Source organism: Schistocerca serialis, chromosome 9 (genome assembly GCF_023864345.2).
Source record: "Schistocerca serialis cubense isolate TAMUIC-IGC-003099 chromosome 9, iqSchSeri2.2, whole genome shotgun sequence".
Lineage (NCBI taxonomy): Eukaryota > Metazoa > Arthropoda > Insecta > Orthoptera > Acrididae > Schistocerca > Schistocerca serialis.
In genome coordinates, this window is record NC_064646.1 from 277,189,355 (window position 1) to 277,215,297 (window position 25,943).

At 41.5% G+C, this 25,943-nt stretch overlaps 1 protein-coding gene across 1 annotated transcript in view; it reads right to left on the reverse strand.

The window, feature by feature from the left end:
- Nucleotides 1-1,135: 1,135 nt before the first annotated feature.
- The window catches only part of LOC126419258 (synaptic vesicle 2-related protein), a 108,294-nt gene continuing 83,486 nt past the window's right edge, over nt 1,136-25,943 (reverse strand). Inside the window, exons 9-13 of the mRNA XM_050086414.1 lie at nt 17,689-17,876; nt 13,562-13,673; nt 13,243-13,327; nt 10,652-10,741; nt 1,136-3,145 (exon numbers count right to left, since the gene is read on the reverse strand). Of these exons, the coding sequence (XP_049942371.1) occupies nt 2,993-3,145; nt 10,652-10,741; nt 13,243-13,327; nt 13,562-13,673; nt 17,689-17,876 (628 nt within the window). The 3' untranslated portion in view covers nt 1,136-2,992. The remainder of the gene's footprint in view (nt 3,146-10,651; nt 10,742-13,242; nt 13,328-13,561; nt 13,674-17,688; nt 17,877-25,943) is intronic.

Sequence of the window (25,943 nt, forward strand, 5' to 3'; positions counted from 1 at the left end):
GAAAGCCAGTCAAGCTCCAACAAAATAGATGCTCATCTATACAAGTCAGCACATATTATAATTAGACTGCTGAAAACCACACCAACACCTTGGCTCCATGCCACAAATGAGATCAGCCAACAACTGAAAAACAAAAAGCTTCATACTCTGAAGAGTACTTCCAATCCACAGCACACTGGATAACTCTCTATGCTCCTGTCTGAAGTCCCTCATATTCTGAAGGGAGATAATGTATCATTGCAGTGTAATCCTTTCTGCTGGAGGAAGTACAAAAAGAGAGATGGAAGTCTTTCGATCATACTGATATTAGGTTCCAAGCCATCAAGGAAGATTTGACGTCATCTAAACAAGATACAAAAAAGTCACATCAGAACTTGGGCCACACAACATAGATGGGGGAATCGTGAATTGTCCTGAATGTGACTGCAAAGCAGCAGAGCAGACCAAAGAGAACGCTGTCCAATAGTGCTCTATGAGAAGGTAATGTGGGAAACGGAGTGATATTACGCAAACTATGGCTGAAGCTGCAAATAGAACATCAAATACTCAAATAGACCTGTGAATGTGGACTGCTATGTCAAAGCATTATTTTTTGTGATATTTATTAAATTTGTTAATTAATTTGTGATTTTTGTTTGTAAAACTTTATTTTTGTATTTTTAATTTGGTACTTTTAGATTGCACTTAACTATATAACAAACAGAAACTGTCAATCGAGCACTGAGACCCATTCCAAATTTCATTTCTTAGTGGTATCCATCCAGAATAATTTAAACTGAAAACATCCACATAAATATGGTTGTGGGCTAGTCAGATGGAAAAGAACATTACAGGAAAGACCTTTTGCATCACAAAAGGCTTTAAAGACTCTGTGAGTGAAGAAAGAAAGAAATAAAGAAAGACTGCACATAATGATCACAATTGAATTCAGCCTTTTATGGAAGTGCATCAACAGTCACAATTCCTGACCACTGCAAAAGGAATAAATGAAGGAGAAAGCAATACTAGTATCTACATATTCTTCACCCACACAGTACACTGACTCATCCTGAATAGATGTAGATTGGCTACAGAGAGAGAGAGAGAGAGAGAGAGAGAGAGAGAGAGGGGGGGGGGGGGGGGGCACTATCATGACTACTAACTGTTTTACTTTATTTCATTTCATAATATGTCTCAAAGCCTTGCTGCATCTGTAAGAATCACAAATCACAAAGACATAACCCTTATGGCAGAACACAATACTCACTGGAATTACAATCATACAGGGCAAACCCTTGAGCTTATTTCTTTCCATTTCAGCAATGGCTGCAGTTATACAACTGTAAGATACACCTAATAAATGCAACTGTTTTACACTGAAATTATTTACATGAGAAACAACATGCACAAAATATATTTATACACAACATTAAATAAATCTATTTCAGACACTTTTTGAGAAATGACTCATCTCACTCCACACCCTGAGGTAAGAGCTCTGTATTGTTATTGTACAGCGAGTACACACAATTTCAACATTACCTATTATAATGCAACATTTGTTAAACTGAATGAATCAGTAAAGTATTCAGTTGTGTGCATGATGTAATACTCTAACACATAATACTGGAAAAATTCATGACTACATGACAAGGAGGACAGCTACCACATGTCACAATGATTAAAATTCAGAGAAATAGAAGTGAGATTACATTTGGGTGCAGCAGTACAGGTTATCTAGTAATACTTTTTGAAACATTTGTTATTAAACTGTTATCTATTACAACAACTTTCTGGCTTCCACAAAATGATTTTGATGTGTTACAGCCAATCTAGTTCTTCATGGATGGGTGAATATGTTTATTACATTCATAGTACTTTCACAGTCTGTTGAAACTGTGGAATAAGAACAGGTCATCCAGTCTTTGGTATGTGTACCTAACAAAATACAAAGTCTATGGCTGTTTTAACTTTGTTAGGCATGTTAACAGGCAAGCTGACTTTCGGAATTCACCTTGTGAAAGTCATTTTTTCATCTGAACTCAAAGATGATATGCTTGTTTCTTTGCCGCCACATGCCCTTGACACATCCCACGGATGATTTAAGAATTTTTTTCAAGAATATTGAAATGTGGTAAACATGAGTTGTTGGCACAGCATCATTATGAATCAATGAAATTGTTAAATAATACTTGGCAATTTTATATGAACTGTCTACATCTCTCATTTTCATCTTCAATGTAGTGTCCCAAAATATCTCTCCTAACATCTCCTTAACCAAAACAAGAATAAGGAATCCTGCCAAAACAAGAATAAGGAATCCTACCAAAACTGTTGTGAACCCAAATGAGAAGGAGAGATGATTACAGTATCTTGCCACATCAAGATCTTTACACATAAATTTTAAAAAAGCATCATGTAATTCTGCAGTTTTAATGAGCTTTTCATTAATCGCAGAGTGTCAGGTGCTTCACAAAATTGTTAGCACCACTACGACAGAAGATTTTGCTCCTTTGTCCTATTTTACTGTTGTAAAATATTGTACGCCTGGTAATTTATGTTCTTTTTTGTCACTGACCAAGTCATGAAAAAATAAATGAGATAAACTCATAGTTCAGCACTGTTTCTGATACCAGTTTCTGGTCTATATGTGCAAAATCTGAACATATTAAAAAAAAAATAGCTGCAATGAATTCTCATTCCAGTTTTAGCACTTCTGAACTCTAGTCTATAACAGGCACATCAATAAGTAATATATAATAATTTTCTCATGCTTAATCAACTATGCTGTCAAGCTCTTAATAATAAAGAAATGTTAATATCAAGTTTATGATCCACTGCTTCCCATTTTTGGTCTTTCTTGGCCACTACAGCAGCAACACAATAATTACTGTGTCACCCCATATAACATTTCTATGGGGCTCCCAATTCCCGGTATCACATGATCTTTGATGAGACTTGTAATTTCATCTACTTCTATAACTAACAAATTACTCTAAATTACTATGCAGTGTCAACGAGGAGAAGGATTTCGTCTGGATGCAACAGCATCCTTCATCTCCTTTCCTTGAGTTTCAACTGGCAGTAGAAAACAAGCAATGGCTGCCATTATGGCTGCCACTGCATACACTGCTGTAGCAAGTATCAGTGATGCCTGCATCAAGACCTAAAAAAAAAAAAAAAAAGGAGACTTACAAATAAAAGTAAATAAATAAAATAAAGACAAAGACACCAATTTATACCATTAAAATTGGCACATATCTTAAGTTAACACACATATCTAAAGTTAATGTTAACGTTAAATTCAGATTAGGAAACCCAAAATAGACACCTGACACAGTGAAATATAACATCAAAGCTTCATTGACTCCTGATACATATATTTAGTACGCACATCCTATATAACAGCACTACAGAAACCAGGACCAATCTGTAAATTCTCCTGAGTACTGTCTGAACCTTCAAACGCCCACTTCTACTGCTGGTAGAAATAGACACAACGCACATCACAGGATGCCTGAAGTAAAATGTTTACAAAAGTTCTTCTGCAATGAAAGTTACTATAGCCAAAGACTGATCCGAAATTACATTGGTTTATTGTTGCTCTTCATCAGTTCAAAGATTGGATTGGTGCAGCTCTCCATGTTAGTTTAACTTGCATAAATCTCATCATCTCTGCATAACTATTCCAACCTACATCCATTTAAATCTGCTTACTGTAGTCAAGACTTGATATCACATCATAATTTTTACCCTCCACACTTCTCTCCATTACTGAATTACACAATAAATTTCCTTTCTCCCTATTACATTCAGCACTTTTTTATTAGTTACCCATCTACATCTATTCACTGCAAACCACTGAAGTACATGGCGAAGGGTACATCACTTTGTACGAGTTATTAGAGTTTCCATGTATCTAATCTTCAGCATTCTCTTGTAATACCCATTTTTCAAAAGTTTCTACTCTCTTTTTGTTTATACTATTTATCATACAAAGCTACACACAAGACAAATACTACCAGAAAAAGTTTCCTAAAACTTAAATTCACTACATTATACACCAACATTTTTCTTTTTTTCATAAAAAGATTTTTTTGCCACTGCAAATCTGCAATTTATATTCTTTCCACTTCAGTTACTGTCAGTCATTTTGCTTCCCAAATAGCAAAACTCATTTCCTTCTTTAGTCACTCATTTCCTATGTTCTGATGACAACATCCTGAGTAGCGCCTGCCCAGAGATCTCAATGAAGGGTCTATTTTACCTCTGGAATATTTTATCCTGGGTGTTGTATACAGAACAAATATGATGAATAGAGGTGTTATGCATCACCAATGGTGTTACATGTTGAAGAGTGTCAGAATAAATGTTCACAATAAAGGCAGAAGTGACTGTCTGTCTGAAGTCGGCGTTTCACGGGCACAGGGAACTGTTTCACAATACTGTAACTGTCAATTCTTACACCATACACTGAAATAGTTCTTTGGGAGAAAGTACACCAGTTACCACATTATTTACATGTTCATTCATGGCTCTAGAGAAAATTGATCTTATATTTTCACACACACATTCACTCACATGCATCCTCATGCAGCACATTTGGGCACCAGTGTCATCAGGTGTGATTGCTAATGTACTTACACAAAAAAATAACACTACCTCAAAAGCTAGTCCAGTCTCAGGCTCATTACATGTGCCTATGCACCACATATACATGAGTTGTTGCCATTCTTCACCCCTTCACAATCTACAGCCCCACTTCATTGTCAATCTCATTGTGCATCGCACGAACTCAACAATTACAGACAATGTAGATACAACTTGGAATTTTTCTTATTCTGAAATTTATATTTGAGATCTATAAAACAAGCATGAGTAACAGACTTCAAAAAATCACTCCCATTTAGCCTGACCAGCCATGGATGTTGTATCTGCAGTGTCGAGAATTCCATTGCCCAGTATGCTGAAGGCCTTCACAGACAGGCATCTGCTGACAACCCCCCCCCCCCCCCCCCTAAAACTAGTCAGCAAATACGTTTCCTGCACCACATCCTCATACACACCTAATCCTCCCACCATCCACCAGAACCAGCCAAAAAGGAAAAGTCGCACCTTCTTTATCATCCACTTATCACTGCAGACTGGAAAAACTGAACTACATCCTTCAACACAACTTCAACTATCTGTTACGAATCCCGGAAAATGAGGGACATTCTACCACCAATCCTTTCTATTACTCCTGAAATGATATCTCACTGCCTACTCAACCTATGCAACATCTAGGTCCTATGCCACTCCCACTCCCAACCCCCTGCTGCAAAGGCCATATCCCTGAAGAAGACCTAAGTGCAAGACCTGTCCAATTCAATCTCCCCAGAATGTCCTACTCTAGTCCTATCACAGACTTATTTGATCCTGTCAGATGCAGGGCCACCTATGGAAGCACCCTTGTCATATACCGGCTTTGGTGCAATTTCTGCACAGCACTTTATGTAGACATGACCACCAATCAGCTGTCCACAAAACTGTGGCTGATAGTTAAGTTGACCTTCCAGTGGCAGAACATCCTGTTGAGTACAACACACTCAAGTTCAATGGCTACTTCATAACACTTGTTGCCTGGATCCTTCACTTCAGCATCACATTTTCTGAACTACACAGATGGGATCTATCCTTGCAACACATCCTTTACGCCTATAATCTTTCTGGCCTCAATCTCTGCTAACTTACTGCACAGTCCACACTGCCTACCCAACATACTCCCTTTCCTCTGTACTGTCACCCGTTCACAATCTACAGCCCCACTTCATTGTCAATCTCACTGTGCATCACACGAACTCAACAATTACAAACAATGTAAATACAATCATCCCCAAGAAAATATTGTAGGGAAGGTCAACCAAAGACTGTTTTACTGACAGACCAGTTGGAAGATGCAAGAAACCTGCTACAGAGGCTGCCTCCACTGTGCTTGTCCACCTCTTCTGGAATATTTTTACATGGTACAGTATTCTTACCAATTAGAAAAGACTTGAGGACACTGAAAAACTTCAAAGAAGGACAACTCATTTCTTACTTTCACAAAATAGAGGAGAGTGTCATGAATATAACACACAAGTCGTGGTGACTATCACTGAAACGAGAGTGTTTTTCCATTGTAGAGAGATCTTTTCATGGAATTACAATCACCAACTTTTTCCTCCAAACGCCAAGCCATCTTTTTTTTTTTTTTTTAATTCCCACCTACATAGGGAGAAAAGACAATTGTGATAAATAAGAGAAATCGGAGCTCTCATGGAACAATTTATGTGTTTGTTTTTCTCACAGGCTATTCAAGGATGAAACAAAAGAGAAACAGTCTCAAAGTGATTCTATGAACCTTCTGCCAAGCACTTACATGTGAATTGCAGAGTAATCATGTAGATGTAGTATTAATACTGTGTCAGTGCTCTGCGCAGTGTTCTGACATTGTTTGTACAGACCGACCAATGTACCTGCTACCACATTCATAAGGAATTTTATAAATTCCAGAAACATAAAGACCAAGATTGTCTTTTACAGGACAAAGTATTTCTCTAATTTTCTTAGATGTCAGCAAATCGACTGAATACCATGTCTGCCCAATACTCTGCCTATTTTATTTTTTGTAGGTCCAAAGAAAGAAAGCTATGAAAATAAACAGAAATATTAGTTTGAAATGAAGAAACTTTTCTCACAAATTATGGAAAATGCTGTAGATTGTCATAAACAATATAAAATAATCATTGTGCTAGTGGCAGAAAGTGGATTTGTGTACAATTACTGTATACTAGCTTAGTGCTCGTTGCTTCACTCGCATGGGCAGTACGGTCTGCGAAGTGTGTTTTTGTTTTTCTTTAACTGTATTTTTATGTTGTTCAATAACTGCAACACCACCTAAACTTTTCACACTAATTAAGGACAAAAAGTGAATCTGATATCTAGAATCCAAGGTTTTTGTTAATCAAGCTGACACTTCCATAGGTCTTTCACTCCACAACACACATTTCTTTATATCTGACTGAGAAGTGAAATCTCAATATTTATAGATTTAGTTTTAAATCTTTTTAATATAATGAAATATTTTCTCATAACTTTTCAACCCCTGATTTGCTGCCTTAGAGGTTGTACTTCCAAAAACAGTGAAAAACATGTTTCTTTTATTTCTAACAAAGAAGCCAAATACAAATTTTCATATATTTAGCTTTGAGAACACTTTCATAATGAAGTAATTTCATAAAACTTTTCCTCCTATTTCACTCCCTAAGGGGATGGAATTTTCAAAACAACTGAAACTTTTTTAATATATAACCGACAAATCAAATACCAATTTTCATAGGTGTAGCTTTAAAAATGCTTCAGTAGTTATTTAATAATGATTTAATTTTTTAAAAAAAATCACCCATCATTTTACTCCATTAGTGGTTGCATTTCTAAAAATGCTGAGACATGTATTTTTTTTATTTCTGACTGAGAAACCAAACACTAATTTTCATAGTTCCAGCTTCAAAATTCCATTAACAGCATCATATTTTCAAAAAGCTTTTCATCCCATATTTCACACCCTTAGAGTGGAATTTTGAACAATCCCTTCTTAACCTATGTCTACAGTGCAAAATACACACCCAATCCAAATTTCAAGTTTCTATCCTTAACAGTTTGAGCTGAGCGATGATGAGTCAGTTAATCAGTCTGGTCATAATTTACCCCCTTACAGGTTGAATTTCAAAAAACAATGAACTGCAGTTTCTTTTTCATTTCTAACTGAGAGCCAAATCCAAATTTTCATACACTCCTGGAAATGGAAAAAAGAACACATTGACACCGGTGTGTCAGACCCACCATACTTGCTCCGGACACTGCGAGAGGGCTGTACAAGCAGTGATCACATGCACGGCACAGCGGACACACCAGGAACCGCGGTGTTGGCCGCCGAATGGCGCTAGCTGCGCAGCATTTGTGCACCGCCGCCGTCAGTGTCAGCCAGTTTGCCGTGGCATACGGAGCTCCATCGCAGTCTTTAACACTGGTAGCATGCCGCGACAGCGTGGACGTGAACCGTATGTGCAGTTGACGGACTTTGAGCGAGGGCGTATAGTGGGCATGCGGGAGGCCGGGTGGACGTACCGCCGAATTGCTCAACACGTGAGGCGTGAGGTCTCCACAGTACATCGATGTTGTCGCCAGTGGGCGGCGGAAGGTGCACGTGCCCGTCGACCTGGGACCGGACCGCAGCGACGCACGGATGCACGCCAAGACCGTAGGATCCTACGCAGTGCCGTAGGGGACCGCACCGCCATTTCCCAGCAAATTAGGGACACTGTTGCTCCTGGGGTATCGGCGAGCACCATTCGCAACCGTCTCCATGAAGCTGGGCTATGGTCCCGCACACCGTTAGGCCGTCTTCCGCTCACGCCCCAACATCGTGCAGCCCACCTCCAGTGGTGTCGCGACAGGCGTGAATGGAGGGACGAATGGAGACGTGTCGTCTTCAGCGATGAGAGTCGCTTCTGCCTTGGTGCCAATGATGGTCGTATGCGTGTTTGGCACCGTGCAGGTGAGCGCCACAATCAGGACTGCATACGACCGAGGCACACAGGGCCAACACCCGGCATCATGGTGTGGGGAGCGATCTCCTACACTGGCCGTACACCACTGGTGATCGTCGAGGGGGCACTGAATAGTGCACGGTATATCCAAACCGTCATCGAACCCATCGTTCTACCATTCCTAGACCGGCAAGGGAACTTGCTGTTCCAACAGGACAATGCACGTCCGCATGTATCCCGTGCCACCCAACGTGCTCTAGAAGGTGTAAGTCAACTACCCTGGCCAGCAAGATCTCCGGATCTGTCCCCCATTGAGCATGTTTGGGACTGGATGAAGCGTCGTCTCACGCAGTCTGCACGTCCAGCACGAACGCTGGTCCAACTGAGGCGCCAGGTGGAAATGGCATGGCAAGCCGTTCCACAGGACTACATCCAGCATCTCTACGATCGTCTCCATGGGAGAATAGCAGCCTGCATTGCTGCGAAAGGTGGATATACACTGTACTAGTGCCGACATTGTGCATGCTCTGTTGCCTGTGTCTATGTGCCTGTGGTTCTGTCAGTGTGATCATGTGATGTATCTGACCCCAGGAATGTGTCAATAAAGTTTCCCCTTCCTGGGACAATGAATTCACGGTGTTCTTATTTCAATTTCCAGGAGTGTAGATTTAGTGTTAAAAATGTTTTTGTAATGAAATATATTTTTTATTTGTGACCAAGAAGTCAAATATCAATGTTCATAGAGGTAGCTTTAAAAATACTTTAGTAGTCCTTTAATAATGATTTACTTTTTTTTAAATAACTTTCACCCACTATTTCACCCCCATAGGGGTTAAATTTCCAAAAATACTAAAACAAGTATTTATTTCTAGAATTAAATTTTCACTCTACAGCGGAGTGTGCGCTGATATGAAACTTCCTGGCAGATTAAAACTGTGTGCTGGACCAAGACTCAAACTTGGGAGTTCTGAGTTCGAGTCTCGGTCCGGCACACAGTTTTAATCTGCCAGGAAGTTTCAAGTATTTATTTATTTCTGACCCACAAACCAAATACCTATTTTCATAGGTCCAGCTTCATAGTTACCTTAATAGTGACATTTTGAAAAAAAACCTTCATCCCCTATTTTGTCCCCACAGAAGCAGAATTTCAAAACCCTTTTTAAATGACACCTACAGTATAAGATCTACACCTCTTCCAAATTTCAGGTTCCTATACTTAGCAATTTGGGTTTGGCAATGATGAGTGAGTGAATGAGTGAGTGAGTCAGTCAATATACTACCTTCTATATATCCACAGATAAGAAGCACTAATACACAATTAACAATATGAAATGGTAGATTGCTACTATTGCAATCTACCCTATTGTTATTACATTCTGAATTTTTCACTGCCTAATACGTGCATAATTTATATATAGCTCTGGGCAAGTTCAGTAGGCAAAACTCTTAGGTGCAGAGAAGTTCTGCAGCAAGCCATTTATTACTGACCAGGGATGGCAAAGTCCCTTTAATCATTAGTACTGGCATTATTCCACTTCTACAGTAATTACCATTAATGTAAGGATACAGAGGACTTGATATGGTTGAATCATCAATGGTCACAGTTCCAAACACTGAAATAATTACTGGTTCCACAAAAATTTCATTTTTTAATAGAAAGTAGAAGTTATGCTGTGCTACATTGAACTACTTATTTTTATGAGTGATTCCCTTATACTCAGCAGTAGTAATGACACTGTAGAAGTGGTGTATGTTGATACAACTGTGTTTGCAGTTTTATGTTGATTCATAGTCCGAGTTAAGGGACAATATACCACAATAAAGCTGCATATTCATTCATTCATTCACTCACTCCATTCATTGTGTTAGTTAGATATAACATATTAAGTAAGAGTGGATACTACAAGATCAAAGCGAAAAATCTAACATCTTCATATTTTAAACACATCTGACTGCTGACAGATGAGTACAGGAACAGTTTCCCCAGTATAAGACAGTGCTTGCGCACTCTTCACCTAGCATGAAGTTTCACAATGTACACTCTATTGAGGAAAGAAATGTTAATTTGATAGAGTTACTTGCTTTAACATTGAATTACTGACCTGGGCTACATATGGTGTAACCATTGCCCCTAATCTTGCCATGGCACTGCAGGTACCTACACCAACAGCTCGGAGAGGGGTTGGATACACCTTTGAAAAGATATATATATTGTTATAATTAACAATAGGAATGTACATAAAAACATTTTTAATGACTATAGGAAGTTTACAAAATAAAATATTATTTTCATATGAAGTTAATGTATTTCCCAAGAGGGACAACTGATGCAACTATCAGACAAACAAATTAAGCACTATTAAATTACCAGTGTCAGCGTGGAGGAGAGTGGGGTGAAAGGGAAGGAGAAAGACTGTTCATTCCCATTTATACTGCATTCTATAAAAACTGGTGAAAATCTAGCAAGCAATCCAATTCAACACAATGAGACCACAATGCAGATGCAGAACAAACAAAGTGCCCCCTACACAGACACAGACACACACACACACACACACACACACACACACACACACACACACACAAACGCGCGCATGCGTGCGAGGGAGTGGCGACGGAGACAGTGGGGCGAGGGAGAGAGAGCAGTTGGGAGAGTGGGAAGGGGAGAGGGCAGGAGTGGGAGGGGGTGGGAGGGGGAGGGGCCGGGAGGAGGAGGGGGCGGGAAGGGGAGGGGTCGGGAGGGGGAGGGGTCGGGAGGGTGGAGAGTGGGAGGGGGTAGAGTGGGAGGGGGGAGGGCAGGAGGGGCGAGCGTGAGGGGGAGGGCGGGAGGGGGGAGAGCGAGAGGGGGAGAGAGCAGGAGGGGGACAAGCAGGAGGGGGGAGAGCGAGAGGGGGGAGAGCGGGACGGGGATAGGGGAAGGGGAGGGGGAGTTGGGGAGGGGGGAAGGGGAGGGGGAGGGGGAGAAGGGAGGGGAGGGGGCAACGGGGAGGGGAGGGGGAGATGGGGAGGGGAGGGGAGACGGGGAGGGGAGGGGGAGACGGGAGGGGGAGACGGGTTGGGGAGGGGAGGGGGGCAGGTTGGTGAGGGGGAGTCGGGTTGGGGAGGGGGAGGCGGTTGGGGAGGGGGAGGTGGGGAGGGGTGGGGAGATGCGGAAGGGAGGGGGAGTGGGGGAGGGGGAGTGGGGGAGGGGGAGAGGGGGAGGAGGAGAGGGGGAGTGGAGGGGGGGAGAGGGAGGGGAGGGAGAGAGAGGGTGTGAGAGAGGGGATGAGAGGGGGTAGAGGAGGTGAGAGGGGGTGGTGAGAGGGGGAGGTGAGAGAGGGGGGAGTTAGGGGGATATAGGGAGGGGTGAGAGAGGGGGGATATAGGGAGGGGTGAGAGAGGTGGGGAGATAGGGGGAGAGGTGGGGAGATAGGGGGAGAGGTGGGGAGATAGGGGGAGAGGTGGGGAGATAGGGGGAGAGGTGGGGAGAGAGGGGGGAGATAGGGGGAGAGGTGGGGAGATAGGGGGAGAGGTGGGGAGATAGGGGGAGAGGGGGGAGATAGGGGGAGAGGGAAGGGGAGAGGGTGTGATTGAAAGGGGGAAGGAGAGGGGGTAGGATAGGGTATAGGAGAGGAGAGGAGGGAGGGAGGGAGGGAGGGAGAGGGGGCGATTTAGACAGAGGAGATAGGGGAGGGGGTGGGGAGGGGAGGGGAGAGGGGTGGGGAGAGAGGAAGAGAGAGGGGGGAGCGAGAGAGAGGGGGGGAGCGAGAGAGAGGGGGGGAGCGAGAGAGAGGGGGAGCGAGAGAGAGGGAAGTGAAAAAGAGAGACGGGGGTTAGAAAGAGAGAGGGGGGCGAGAAAGAGAGAGGGAGGCGAGAAAGAGAGAGGGGGGCAAGAAAGAGAGAGGGGGGCGAGAGAGTGGAGGGGAGAGAGTGGAGGGGAGAGTGGAGGGGAGAGAGTGGAGGGGAGAGTGGAGGGGAGAGTGGAGGGGTGAGAAACAGAGAGGGGGGCGAGAGAGTGGAGGTGAGAGAGGAGGGGAGAGGGGGGAATGAGGGAGGGGGGTAGGGAGAGAAAGAGAGATAGAGATAGAGAGAGAGAGAGAGAGAGAGAGAGAGAGAGAGAGAGAGAAATGAACATTATTCATGACATGTAGTAAATGCCTGTCAATATGTACATTTCTTTAATAGAAATCCAAGCACCATGTTGGAAAAATATTTGAAAATGTTATACTTTACAAGCAAAGGAAGGAAGGATATATGGAGTTAAACAACCTTTTACAATGAGGTCATCAGGGAGGAGCACAAGCTGGACACAGAAAGAATATTGGCTTTGTCCTTTGCAAAGGAATCAGCCCATCATTTGTCTTCCAGCTCGGTAAATCACAGAAAACTTAAATCTGGGTAGCTGGATGTGGAGCTGAACTGGTGTTACTGTGCAGTCACCTGCAGTATCTTAGCCAATGTACCATATGGCTTAGTAGTTGCCAGCATGGAAGTAATTGATAGTTACCTGCATTACAGTATATCCTAATAACTTTTCTTCTAAATCATTAGCCACAATAACTGACAGCTCAGATATGCTTATGTCAACAACATAAACCAATTTTGATTATAAAAATTTAACTATTAAGTGCTGCTGCTTCATATAACATTTACGTCCATAAACAATCAACAACATGAAATAATCAATATTGAGGTCTCCTCACATGTTTCTTACCTCTGGTGTATACACATATGCAGCTTGGAACACTCCTGCTATGATGCCTCTTGCCAAAAAGAGGACTGATGTCAGGAAACCTCGGCTGTAATTGGGATGTCACAAAATTTTATAGTCTGCAGGAAAATTTAAGAGACTGTGTACACCATTAATAAGGAAAAAAACATCAAATCTATTACAGAAGTCAAGGTTCAAACCAAAGGTTTCCTGATTTTTTTTACATTCAGAGAATGAATTATCTGGACTACACTATGCGATCAGCCAGTAATGAATAAAACAGCAAAAGCATAATATTAGTGACACTAAAAATATTACTCACTTGCTTGTACAAATAAAGAGGAAGCAAATACAGATGGTGAAAATCACGAACTGCACAGCCATTGTGTTCCTTCGACCGAACCTTTCAATAACAAATATAGTGGCAAATATACCTGAGAAGAAGATAAATGCGTTTTTAGATAAAATTTCTAGTTCACATGTAAATCTACATAAGTGTGTGTGTGTGTGTGGGGGGGGGGGGGGGGTGGAAGGAGAGGGGAGGGTGCGCAAGTGTGGAGGAGGAGGGTGTTTGGAGACATGAGTGCATGCACAACAGAACAACTGAACCACTATATACAATATTTGTCATAACTAAATGCAAAGACACATTTTGGTCTAATATCCAAGTAATCCAAACCTTTGCTATTAAGTGAGTTATTCAATGAAAAACAGTTCTGAGTAATTCAAACCCATGCTATTATGAGAGTTGTTCGATTCAAAATAGTCCTTATTAGAAATATCTTTAAATGAGTCTTTTCTAAACAGAACACAATGTGTGAACATCCTACGTTAAAGACAATTTTTTTAATAAATATTATCTTTTGGAACTGTAGCACTGTTAATATAGAGCAAGCACTCAGCATAAATAAAATAGCCGAGTAAGGACACACCAGATATAGCATTTTGTCAAAATGGTGCTGGGTACTGCCTGACCTCTGTTCCTGCTAGACAAGAGGATTTTTTCGATCACTTTAGCACGGAAATATGAGCTGTACATTTTGGAAAAGTTTTTTTTAATGCTATACCAGAATAGTTTGTGAATGCTTATAAGGCTTTTGTCTGAAAATGAATAAAATTATGTTTGTTAATATTTAATCAGTGTTAGCTGTTTGAAGAAACATTTTCCCCTTACTGAAGTAACAGGCACTGAGACTAAACTGGTAGGAGTCTTATAAGACAGTAAGGACAATTTTAACTGCGCAGAATTCTTGGCCAAACCTGAAATGAGATATCACACATAAATGGCAGTGAAGTTGAAATAATTTATTCTTTACCCTGTGCAGCCAAAATATTTTATGAAATGCAGCTTTTTGTGTGTTTCTCTCAGTATAACATGACCTAATGTTTCATTTAATTAATTTTTGTTTTGATAAATCTGACTAATCACACTATCAAAATAATGCTGATACTTTACACATAAAAATTCACATTCACAGACTGTGCAGCTAAATGCATATTGGCAGATAGCTGATATATCTAAAATAGAAAAATTATCAAGGTCAACTTGTGTTTACAAGTCATATGAATGAAGTTTTTAACACTGAAGTGCCAAAGAAACTGGTATAGGCATGCATATTCAAATACAGAGATATGTAAACAGGCAGATTATGGCACTGCAGTCAGCAATCCCTTTATATGACAAACGTGTGGCACAGTCGTTAGATCAATTACTACTGCTACAATGGCAGGGCATCAAGATTTAAGCGAGTCTGAACATGGTGTTATATTCAGTGCACGAGGGATTGGACACAGCATCTCTGAGATAGCAATAAAGTGGGGATTTCCCACATGACCATTTCACAAGTAAACCGTGAATATCAGGAATCCAGTAAAACATCAAATCTGCACCATTGCTGCAGCCGGAATAAGATCCCACAAGAACAGGACCAACAACAACTGAAGAGAATTGTTCAATGTGACAGAAGTGCAATCCTTCCACAAATTGCTGTAGATTTCAATGTTGGACCACCAACAAGTGTCAGCATGCAAACCATTCAATGAAACGTCATCGGTACGGACTTTCGGAGCTGAAAGCCCACTGTAGTACCCTTGATGACTGCATGACACAAAGCTTTACTCCTTGCCTGGCCTCATCAACACTGACATTGGAATGCTGACACCTGGAAACATGTTGCTTGGTTGGACAAGTCTCGTTTCAAATTGTAGTGAGCGGATAGACATGTAGGGGTATAAAGACAACCTCATGAATCCATGGACCCTGGATGTCAGCAGGGGACTGTTCAAGCAGGTGGAGGCTCTGTAATGGCGTGTGGCATGTGCAGTTGGAGTGATATTGGACCCCTGTTACTTCTAGATATGACTGACAGGTGACATGTACGTGAGCATCCTGTCTGATCACATGCTCCCATTCATGTCCATTGTGTGTTCCGACGGACTTGGGCAATTCAAGCAGGACAATGAGGCACCCCACACATTCAGAATTGCTACAGGGTGGCTCCAGGAACACTCATCTGAGTTTAAACACTTCTGCTGGCCACCAAAGTCCCCAGACATGAACATTACTGAACATATCTGTAATGCCTTGCAGTGTGCTGTTCAGAAGAGAGCTCCAACTCCTCGTATTCTTACAGATTTATGGACAGCCCTGCAGGCTTCATGGTGTCAATTCCCTCCAACACTACTTCAGACATTAGTCAAGTCCATGCCATGTCATGTTGCAGGACTTCTGTGTGCTCGCAGGGTCCCTACACAGTATTAGGCAGGTGTACCAGTTTCTTTGGCTCTTCAGTGTAGTATGAACGATATCCAGAAAGTAAAGTTGTAAGGCCTACAGCTCTACCATGGAATTAAGTTTCCCATGGTTAGTACCATGTTTGTGTATGGTAGCAACACTGAAACAAATACTTATGCTGATGGTGATGCTTATTGTGGTACCAGTTACAGATAAGTGCTCTCATTCCGTATCCCACTAAGTGTGAAGTGTGTGCTGTGATGCACTAGCTGAATGCCAAGGGTATAAACATGGCTTTGAATTATTGCAAAGTCATATCGTTGTATGAAGAGGTGGTTATGTGACAGCGTCATGTGACAAACGTATATGGATTTTCACTTTCACAAGAACAGAAATTCATGATGAAGAGAGAAGTGAATGCCTGTATGTGGTGACTGATTAACTGGTGCAAAATCTTGAAGAGCATATTTCTTCTGATTGCCATGTAACCATTGATGACCTATACAAACTGTATCTGAAGTTTCTTGAACCATTGTTCATGAAAATTTGAGCGATCGACTAAGATATTGCAAGTTGTGTACAGTGGGTTCTGAAGATGCTTAATGCAGATCACAAAATCAACAGTCAAAGCTACAGGAGTTTCTTAATCATTTTGCGAGTGATGGAGAGAGTTTTCTCGATTTCACAGTGACAGAGGACGAGACATGAGTTTACCATTCATGCCCCCCAAAACAAGTGACAACCAATGCAGTGGCGTCACACTCATTCCCCTTCATCAAAAAAATTCAAATCTCAGTAATCAGATCAAGAAGTTATGGCAACCATTTTCTGGGGCAGTAAAGGGGTTCTGCTTGTCGAATTCTTGCCTAGAGGAGAAACAACTGACTATGTACAACAATGTGAGGAACTCAAGAAACTTCTGTGAGGCCCTCAACAAACTTCACAGAACCATAAAGAACAAACACTATGGAACGCTGACGAAGGGAGTCTTCCTTCTTAACGAAAGTGCTAGGCCACATTTCGCTGGAGTAATGCACGACTTGATGACCTCACTTTGTAGGAATCTTTTACAGCAACCCCTCTTATCAAAGTACTGGTTTTGTGCCTAGTGACCACCATTTATTTCCTAAATTGAAGGAATATGTATGTGGAAAGAACATTTCTAATGATGGGGCAGTGAAAATCGAAGTGGAGAAGCAGTTCAAGGAGTTAGCAGGAGACATCTACAATGCAGGTATTAAAAAACTCATCCCATGACTGACAAAATGCACTGAAGTAAATAATGATTATGTAGCACAATGATTTAATATCTATGCCATTGTTCCTGAATGTTTCATTGAAATATTTGTGTTTGTACAGTGTCTGAACATGGCTACTTCACGTACCACATTCATTCCCACCTCTTCTTGCCCCATCTGTGTATACAGCACAGGAGAAATGATATTGCTCTCACTTGTATCATCTCTACCTCCATTAATTCTAATTGGTAAAGGTCCCAGACTGAAAAGTGGCAATCAAGATTGAACTGAATGAACACTAATAAATGAAAATGGTTTTTTTTTACAATAAATTCAATCTGTGAAAACAACAAAATTTAATTTATGGAAGTGTACTTTTAAAATATATGTGCACACAAGTCTAAGGTCAACGTGTTACTTGCTAACAAAGCAACCTATACTTTTGATTTTCCTCCATATTTTAATGAGTAAACAAACCTGGAAACTCTGCAAGTGTAGTCCAGAGAAGATCCATGTAATCAGTGGCAGCAAGTTCACGACAGTCAGCACTACAAGTGTCAACTGGACGAAGGACAGTTGCTGCAAGTGAACAGGTACCATCTGCAGCTTCAAAAAGTTCTGTTGTCATGAGGACGACGCCATAGTAGCAGAAGGCACATGCAGTCCTGACAAAGAGAATAATATAAATGATCACACAGTGTTTCCAACACACATTAAAATATGCCATTATTAGGGCTCTCTGCAAGAAGCGTGACTTCACAATGTCAATAAATGTCTGGTAGTCTATCCCCTTATGTCATTTTCAGAAAGTTTTTAAGAAGTCTTAGTTGTTAACAGAAGGGTTTGGAGGGAGCTGAGAAAGCAATCTACTTCCAGCATAATGACTGACAGAGAGAGAAAAGTCTGTGGGCAGAATAAGCTCCCCCTCCCTCATGCAATGGTAGTAATACACATGTGGTTTGCATTTTACACTGAGCATGAGCACTGAAGTAGAAGTGGCACATTGTACAAGCACTATTCTTATTAAATTAACCACTCACTTCCCCCCCCTCCCCCTCCTTTTTTTTTTTTTTTTTTAGAAGAAGAAGAAGAAAATGTATATACAATCTGCACTTACATGTTGACATTACTTCTCCACAGTCACCACCACCTTATCCCAAACATCTGTTGTACTGTGGCACTGACTTAAACATCACTTGTGCTTTGGCCAGTTGTTGATGCTGTTGTTGAGCTTATGGCTGGTCATGAGGTGCTGAGCAGACAGCCAGGCCTTTATTTTAGGGAAAAAGATGAAAGTTGCTTGGTGCCAAGCCCAGACTATTGGGAAAATGTTTAAAAATCTCCCGGCAAAAAGTAGAGTTTTTCCTTCATTCAGTCCACCTAAGTAGCATAGCGGTAGCGTTACCGCCTACCACGCAGAGGGCCTGGGTTTGATTCCTGGCAAGGGACTCGGTGTTGTGTGACTTTCACCATCATTTTCATCATCATTGACTTGCAAGCCGTCAATGTGGCATCACGTAAAAAGGACTGGCAATACGGCGGCCAAACTCCCTGAATGGGGCCTCCCGGCCAACAATGCCAGATGATCATTTCATTTTTCCCTTCGTTCAGTTCACAGTATGGTGCTACACACTGTCATGAAGGAGTGTGTTCCTTTGATAATCATGCCATGTTTCTTTTGGAGTGCCATTTGAGACTGGAAAGAGTCTCACAATAAATGTACAAAGTCGCAGTATTCTCATGAGTTACTCTCATGAAATTTGTTGTCAAAATTCCTCTGTGATCTCGAAAAACTGTAATCATCATTTTACAGTCTGACAGATCTGCATGAATTTTTGGGCTTATTGGGAAAATGAGTGTGACTCCACTATTTGGACCATTCCTTAGTTTCAGAATTTACATATTGCACCCATGACTTGTCCCCAGTCATGATACTGTTCAGGAATTCCTCTTCATCTTCAAGGTAGTGCAGAGGGAATGTCAAGAATGAACATATTCTCTCAGTTTTGTTCACATCAATTTGACTTTTTGGTACCAACAGTGCACAACTTACAGTAACCTAATTACTGTGTGACAGTGTTAAGGAGGGTTGACATTGAAATCTGAGGCATATCTTCCAGAAGACTGGAAACTGTAAACCGACATCTTTCACACATAACTTTGTCAATATGTTGAACAAGTCCATCAGTCACACTTTAATGTCTTCCTCAACCGCTTTGCAAATCTGTGCAACCGGCCTTGAATTTTTTGTGACACCATCACTCACATCACCACTCACATCACCATCCCAATACACACAACGGAATAAATGGTGAACCTCGGCAGAAATGACTCATTCTGCTTGCATACATACCTCATTACCGATGGAAGATGCAGTCCATTTAAACTGCTTGCTGCTTACACATTAATAAACACAACAGAGCTGACAGATGCATTGTGATCTTCAAAGACTTCTTTTTCAAACAAAAAAGCACCATGACAAAGCATTTGCTTAATTTTAGTAGCCAATCAGAGGTTAATTTATGAATAACCATCATAGTAAGCAAATCATCTCTTAGGAGTTGTCAAAGCAGTATTTCTGATTGACCCACAACAGCTTGGCACTAATTTTGAAATAAATTACAGTCATAGCACTGTGTTCATTCCATATGGTTGCTATAATGCTACACACAATATTGTTATGACAGTATCTGTGATACTGACAGTGGCTACAAACAAAATGATAGTGTCCTGAAGTCTTAAAAATTCTACCTGTTTCGAAACAGAGAGCCCAAAGAATTAAAAAAGAAGGCACAGCAAAATCTACTTAAAGTAACCTTGTATCTCTGGAATTATGGGACTTTAAGCCAATTTCAGTTTAAATTTCAGAGAGGCCTCAACTGTGACAGCTATGAGAGGTGGTAATAAAGTTTTAGTTATCATCTCAAAAAGAAAAGAAAGAAAAAAAAGTTACATAACCATTTTAATGTGTTTTCAAGTATACATCTGCAATCATGGTACAAACAGTTCCTTGAGCAACAATATCACCATGCTGATACAGGAGCCAAAAGAAAATAGTGCCGCCCATCTCTACGTGATCACTTGGCTGTGTCATTTCCTTTTGCTTCCTATAAGGACACACTACTGTGCCACTGGGATTTCAGTTTGTACCATGACTGCAGACATACACCTGCAAACAAACAAAAATTACTAAGGTAACTTTATCTTTTCAGGATTTTAATTCAAACTTTATGATACATTCAATAAATAATTAATAAAATTTTTGAATGCTGAAATATCACCTGTTGGGATATTACAGAAATTTTTGAAAAAATAAATTGTTCCATCAATCATAACATTGTATCAGACATGTTATAAATTTGGTAATAGAAAGTCCTTGGTGAAATATAAATAATTTAAGAACACACCCTTTTAAGAGAGAGAGAGAGAGAGAGAGAGAGAGAGAGAGAGAGAGAGAGAGAGAGAGAGAGCACAACAAAGGATTTATCTGAATGGGAGGGAAATCTGTAGCTGTGATGTACATGTAAAGGCAAACAAATGATTACAGCTTCAGAACAATTGGATGATTTATTCAAGAGAATGGGCGTCACAAATTGAGCAGGTCAATAATGCACTGATCCTTCCCTGGCCCTTACCCAAGCAGTATTTGGATTGGAATTGATTGACAGAGTTATTTGATGTCCTCCTGTGGGATATCAAGACAAATTCTGTGCACTTGACATGTTAGATCATTAACATCGCAGCTGGTTGGAGGGTCCTGCTCATAACATTCCAAATGTTCTCAATTGGAAATCATGAAGACAAGTAGTAGAAACTCTTGCCGTGTACAGGTGAGCACTACCTTATTGAAATGTAAGCCCAGGACAGCTTGCCATGAAGGGTAACAAAACCGGGCATAGAATGTCATCAACATATCACAGCGCTGTAATGGTGCCGCGGCTGACTACCAACAATATCCCACTATGAAAGGAATCCAACTGGCTTCTTTGAGCGCGACTCCGCATTCTTTCTCAAATACTGCCATCTGTGTGTAATTGTTCCCATGCCTATCTGCGAGGCATAGTAACTGTCCAACTGAATACAGCTAATGAAATTCACAAGGTCCTCATGCCCTGGTACTGGTGTGTCGTGTCCCATTTACTATCCTTGGCAATCACACGGTGAAATTGCTCTGCAGCTTCACACATTCATCCACTGGCAGCCGAAGTTTACAATTTTGCATTTCCTGTCCATGCCCATACCAATATCATATTTGTGAACAATTTGTGTAGCTCCTTTGTGGTGCATGTGCACACAGGATAGAAAGGTGAATTCATTCTGGACACAGAGAGGGAGAGTAGTGTATAGAGCAAAATGATGTGAAGGAGCAGTCAAAATGAACTCACTAGTGCCACAGTCCTCCCTCCCAGCTGTTAGAAACTCATCCCCGACTCTCACTGCTGTTCCTTCTATTCTTGTCCACTCCACCTGAAACAGCCCCCCCCCCCCCCCCCCCAACCCTAGTCTGGCCGCAGATACAAGTTTTGTTGTCAGTTTCAACAATAAATTCATACAGTACTGTTGCAGTCTGTAACTCTGAAAGACAGACTCATCTGAAAGTTAGCAACATTCTCAGTCTTGTTTAAACATCTATTGATAATTCAGTGTCTCAATTACTCCCCGAGTTGTTACCTTTATGATTTATATCAGAGAGGTTGCACTTTTACAGGATACACAGTTTATGTCTTGTTCGGTTCCCATTTAAAATATAGGATATCAGAAAGTTACACTATTCTCTTCAAATACTTCATCTAGAGCTTGCATGGGAATAAATTACAATGGACCTTTAAGGTTTCATTACGGACTTGTAAACAGTCTTGCTCTGAGTTAATACAGTAGTCCACAATATTTTGCTTGAATCAGGCGGTAGACTCCTCCTCCGTCCCACTGACAGAGGGTGCAGGACAAGTAAGGAAGCACAAAAACAGCACATAAAACAGCATATTATATTTATGGAAAATTATTTATCAGTTCTGCATAAAATTCAAACTCTAAAAGAACACTGGACATTCAGTTTTACTGCAAAAATCACTCCATTTTTGAACAACCCTCGCAATACTAGAAGAGTGGGGAGTTTTATTTTATGCTCACCGTTTGAAAGTATCGTAATCTAGTTAAGTTTCTTTACATTTTACTATTTTGAAAAAAATATATATTTCTTATTTTCAATGATTTCTTCTACCAGATTTCATATATGTTTTAAATTTTTCAGTTGAACTTCACCCAAAAATTTAAGTCTCACTAGTAGATGTAACTTTCTTCACTGTATATATAAAAAACAAAGACGCTGTAACTTACCAAACAAGAGAGCGCTGGTATGTTGATAGACACAATAAAAAACACACAAACAAATTTCAAGCTTTCGCAACCCAAGGTTGCTTCATCAGGAAAGAGGGAAAGACGAAAGGATGTGGGTTTTAAGGGAGAGGGTAAGGAGTCATTCCAATCCCGGGAGCGGAAAGACTTACCTTAGGAGGAAAAAAGGACAGGTATACACTCGCGCGCACACACACACACACACACACACACACACACACACACACACACACACATATATCCATCCTCACACATACAGACACAGGCAGACATATGTAAATGCAAAGAGGTTGGGCAGAGATGTCAGTTGAGGTGGAAGTACAGAGGCAAAGATGTTGTTGAATGACAGGTGTTGTATGAGGGGCGGCAACTTGAAATTAGCAGAGGCTGAGGCCTGGTGGGTAATGGGAAGAGAGAATATATTGAAGGGCAAGTTCCCATCTCTGAAGTTCTGATAGGTTGGTGTCATGGGAAGTATCCAGGTAATCCGGACGGTGTAACACTGTGCCAAGATGTGCTGGCCGTGCACCAAGGCATGTTTAGCCACAGGGTGATCCTCATTACCAACATACACTGTCTGCCTGTGTCCATTCATGCGAATGGACAGTTCATTGCTGGACATTCCCACATAGAAGGCTTCACAGTGCAGGCATGTCAGTTGGTAAATCACGTGGGTGCTTTCACACGTGGCTCTGCCTTTGATTGTGTACACCTTCCGGGTTACAGGACTGGAGTAGGTGGTGATGGGAGGGTGCATGGGACAGGTCTTACAACGGGGGTGGTTACGAGGGTAGGAACCAGAGGGTAGGGAAGGTGGTTTGGGGATTTCATAGGGATGAACCAAGAGGTTATGAAGGTTAGATGGATGGCGGAAAGACATTGTTGGTAGAGTGGGGAGGATTTCATAAAGGGTGGATCTCATTTCAGGGCAGGATTTGAAGGAGGAGTATCCCTGCTGGAGAGCCACATTCAGAGTCTGATCCAGTCCCGGAAAGAGGTTGGGCAGAGATGTCAGTCAGGGCGGAAGAACAGAGGCAAAGATGATGTTGAATGGAGCACTTCCTTTCTCGCCGATCACCTGCTACCCTACCTAAAACCTCTTTCCTCATTACCTTAGCCAGCTTCACCCTAACCCCCAACTTCTTCACTTTTGAAGGCCAGACATACAAACAATTAAAGGGAACAGCTATGGGTACCAGGATGGCCCCCCTCGTATGCCAACCTATTTATGGGTTGCTTAGAGGAAGCCTTCTTGGTTACCCAAGCCTGCCAACACAAAGTTTGGTACAGATTTATTGATGACATCTTCATGATCTGGACTCACAGTGAAGAAGAACTCCAGAATTTCCTCTCCAACCTCAACTCCTTTGGTTCCATCAGATTCACCTGGTCCTACTCCAAATCCCATGCCACTTTCCTCGACGTTGACCTCCATCTGTCCAATGGCCAGCTTCACGCAGCCGTCCACATCAAACACACTAACAACCAACAGTACCTACATTATGACAGCTGCCACCCATTCCATATCAAACGGTCCCTTCCCTACAGCTTAGGTCTTCATGGCAAACAAATCTGCTCCAGTCCTGAATCCCTGAACCATTACACCAATAACCTGAAAACAGCTTTCACATCCCGCAACTACCCTCCCGACCTGGTACACTTCCTCATCCCCTCCAACCCAGAACTTCCCACAGAAGAATCCCAAAAGTGTCCCACTTGTGACAGGATACTTTCCAGGACTGGATCAGACTCTGAATGTGGCTATCCAGCAGGGATACGACTTCCTCAAATCCTGCCCTGAAATGAGATCCATCCTTCATGAAATCCTCCCCATTCCACCAAGAGTTTCTTTCCGCCGTCCACCTAACCTTCGTAACTTCTTGGTTCATCCCTATGAAATCTCCAGACCACCTTCCCTACCCTCTGGCTCCTACTCTTGTAACCGACCCCAGTGCACCCTCCCACCACCACCTACTCCAGTCCTGTAACCCGGAACGTGTACACGATCAAAGGCAGAGCCACGTGTGAAAGCACCCACGTGATTTACCAACTGACATGCCTGCACTGTGAAGCCTTCTATGTGGGAATGACCAGCAACAAACTGTCCATTTGCATGAATGGACACAGGCAGACAGTGTTTGTTGGTAATGAGGATCACCCTGTGGCTAAACATGCCTTGGTGCACGGCCAGCACATCTTGGCACAGTGTTACACCGTCCAGGTTATCTGGATACTTCCCACTGACACCAACCTATCAGAACTCCGGAGATGGGAACTTGCCCTTCAATATATTCTCTCTTCCCGTTACCCACCAGGCCTCAACCTCCGCTAATTTCAAGTTGCCGCCCCTCGTACCTCACCTGTCATTCAACAACATCTTTGCCTCTGTACTTCCGCCTCGACTGACATTTCTGCCCAACCTTTTTGCATTTACATGTGTCTGCCTGTGTCTGTGCGGATGGGTGTGTGTGTGTGTGTGTGTGTGTGTGTGTGTGTGTGTGTGTGTGTGTGTGTGTGTGTGCGCGCGCGCGCTCGAATATATACCTGTCCTTTTCTCCTCCTAAGGTAAGTCTTTCCGCTCCCGGGATTGGAATGACTCCTTACCCTCTCCCTTAAAACCCACATCCTTTCGTCTTTCCCTCTTTCCTGATGAAGTAACCTTGGGTTGCGAAAGCTTGAAATTTGTTTGTGTGTTTTTTATTGTGTCTATCAACATACCAGCGCTCTCTTGTTTGGTAAGTTACACCATTTTTGTTTTTTATATATATTTTTCCCATGGAATGTTTCCCTGTATTATATTTCTTCACTGTATGTTGCATTCAATATTTCCAGGTTCAGGGATTAAACTTACACATTAATATTTCTTTAAAAAGTATGTTGAGAGTAGAAGTCAACAACAATGAATGAAATTTGCATTTTTAAATTTTTTGTGGTGGTTATAAAGTCAGTAGTATACGTGTACTCAAAGGTATTTTCAGGTTCTGGATTATAATTCAGTTACAATTGATGAACTCTTCTTTCAGTGGACATGAAGTGTGAAATACACCCCCCCCCCCCCCCCCCCAGTAATGCGCATTATGAAAAATGTCTAGGTATCGCAAATTTTCATGCAGAACACCAGTAAGAAGTAAGACACATCGCAGGAAGTTCTAAGTTCTTGGGTGAACATGCTGATAAAGAATTAAACTTATAAAGACACACAGGTTTCACCATAAGAAAAATTGTCAATTTTGGGACCAGTGAAATTAGGAAGTTAGTGGATTTTATATTTTCTCTCACTCATCTCCTACAGCGTATTATTTGAGTCTGGTTGTTCATTTCATCAAAAATATCCACTGTGCCAAATAAAGAAATCATTTGCTTGTGATGTTCACACT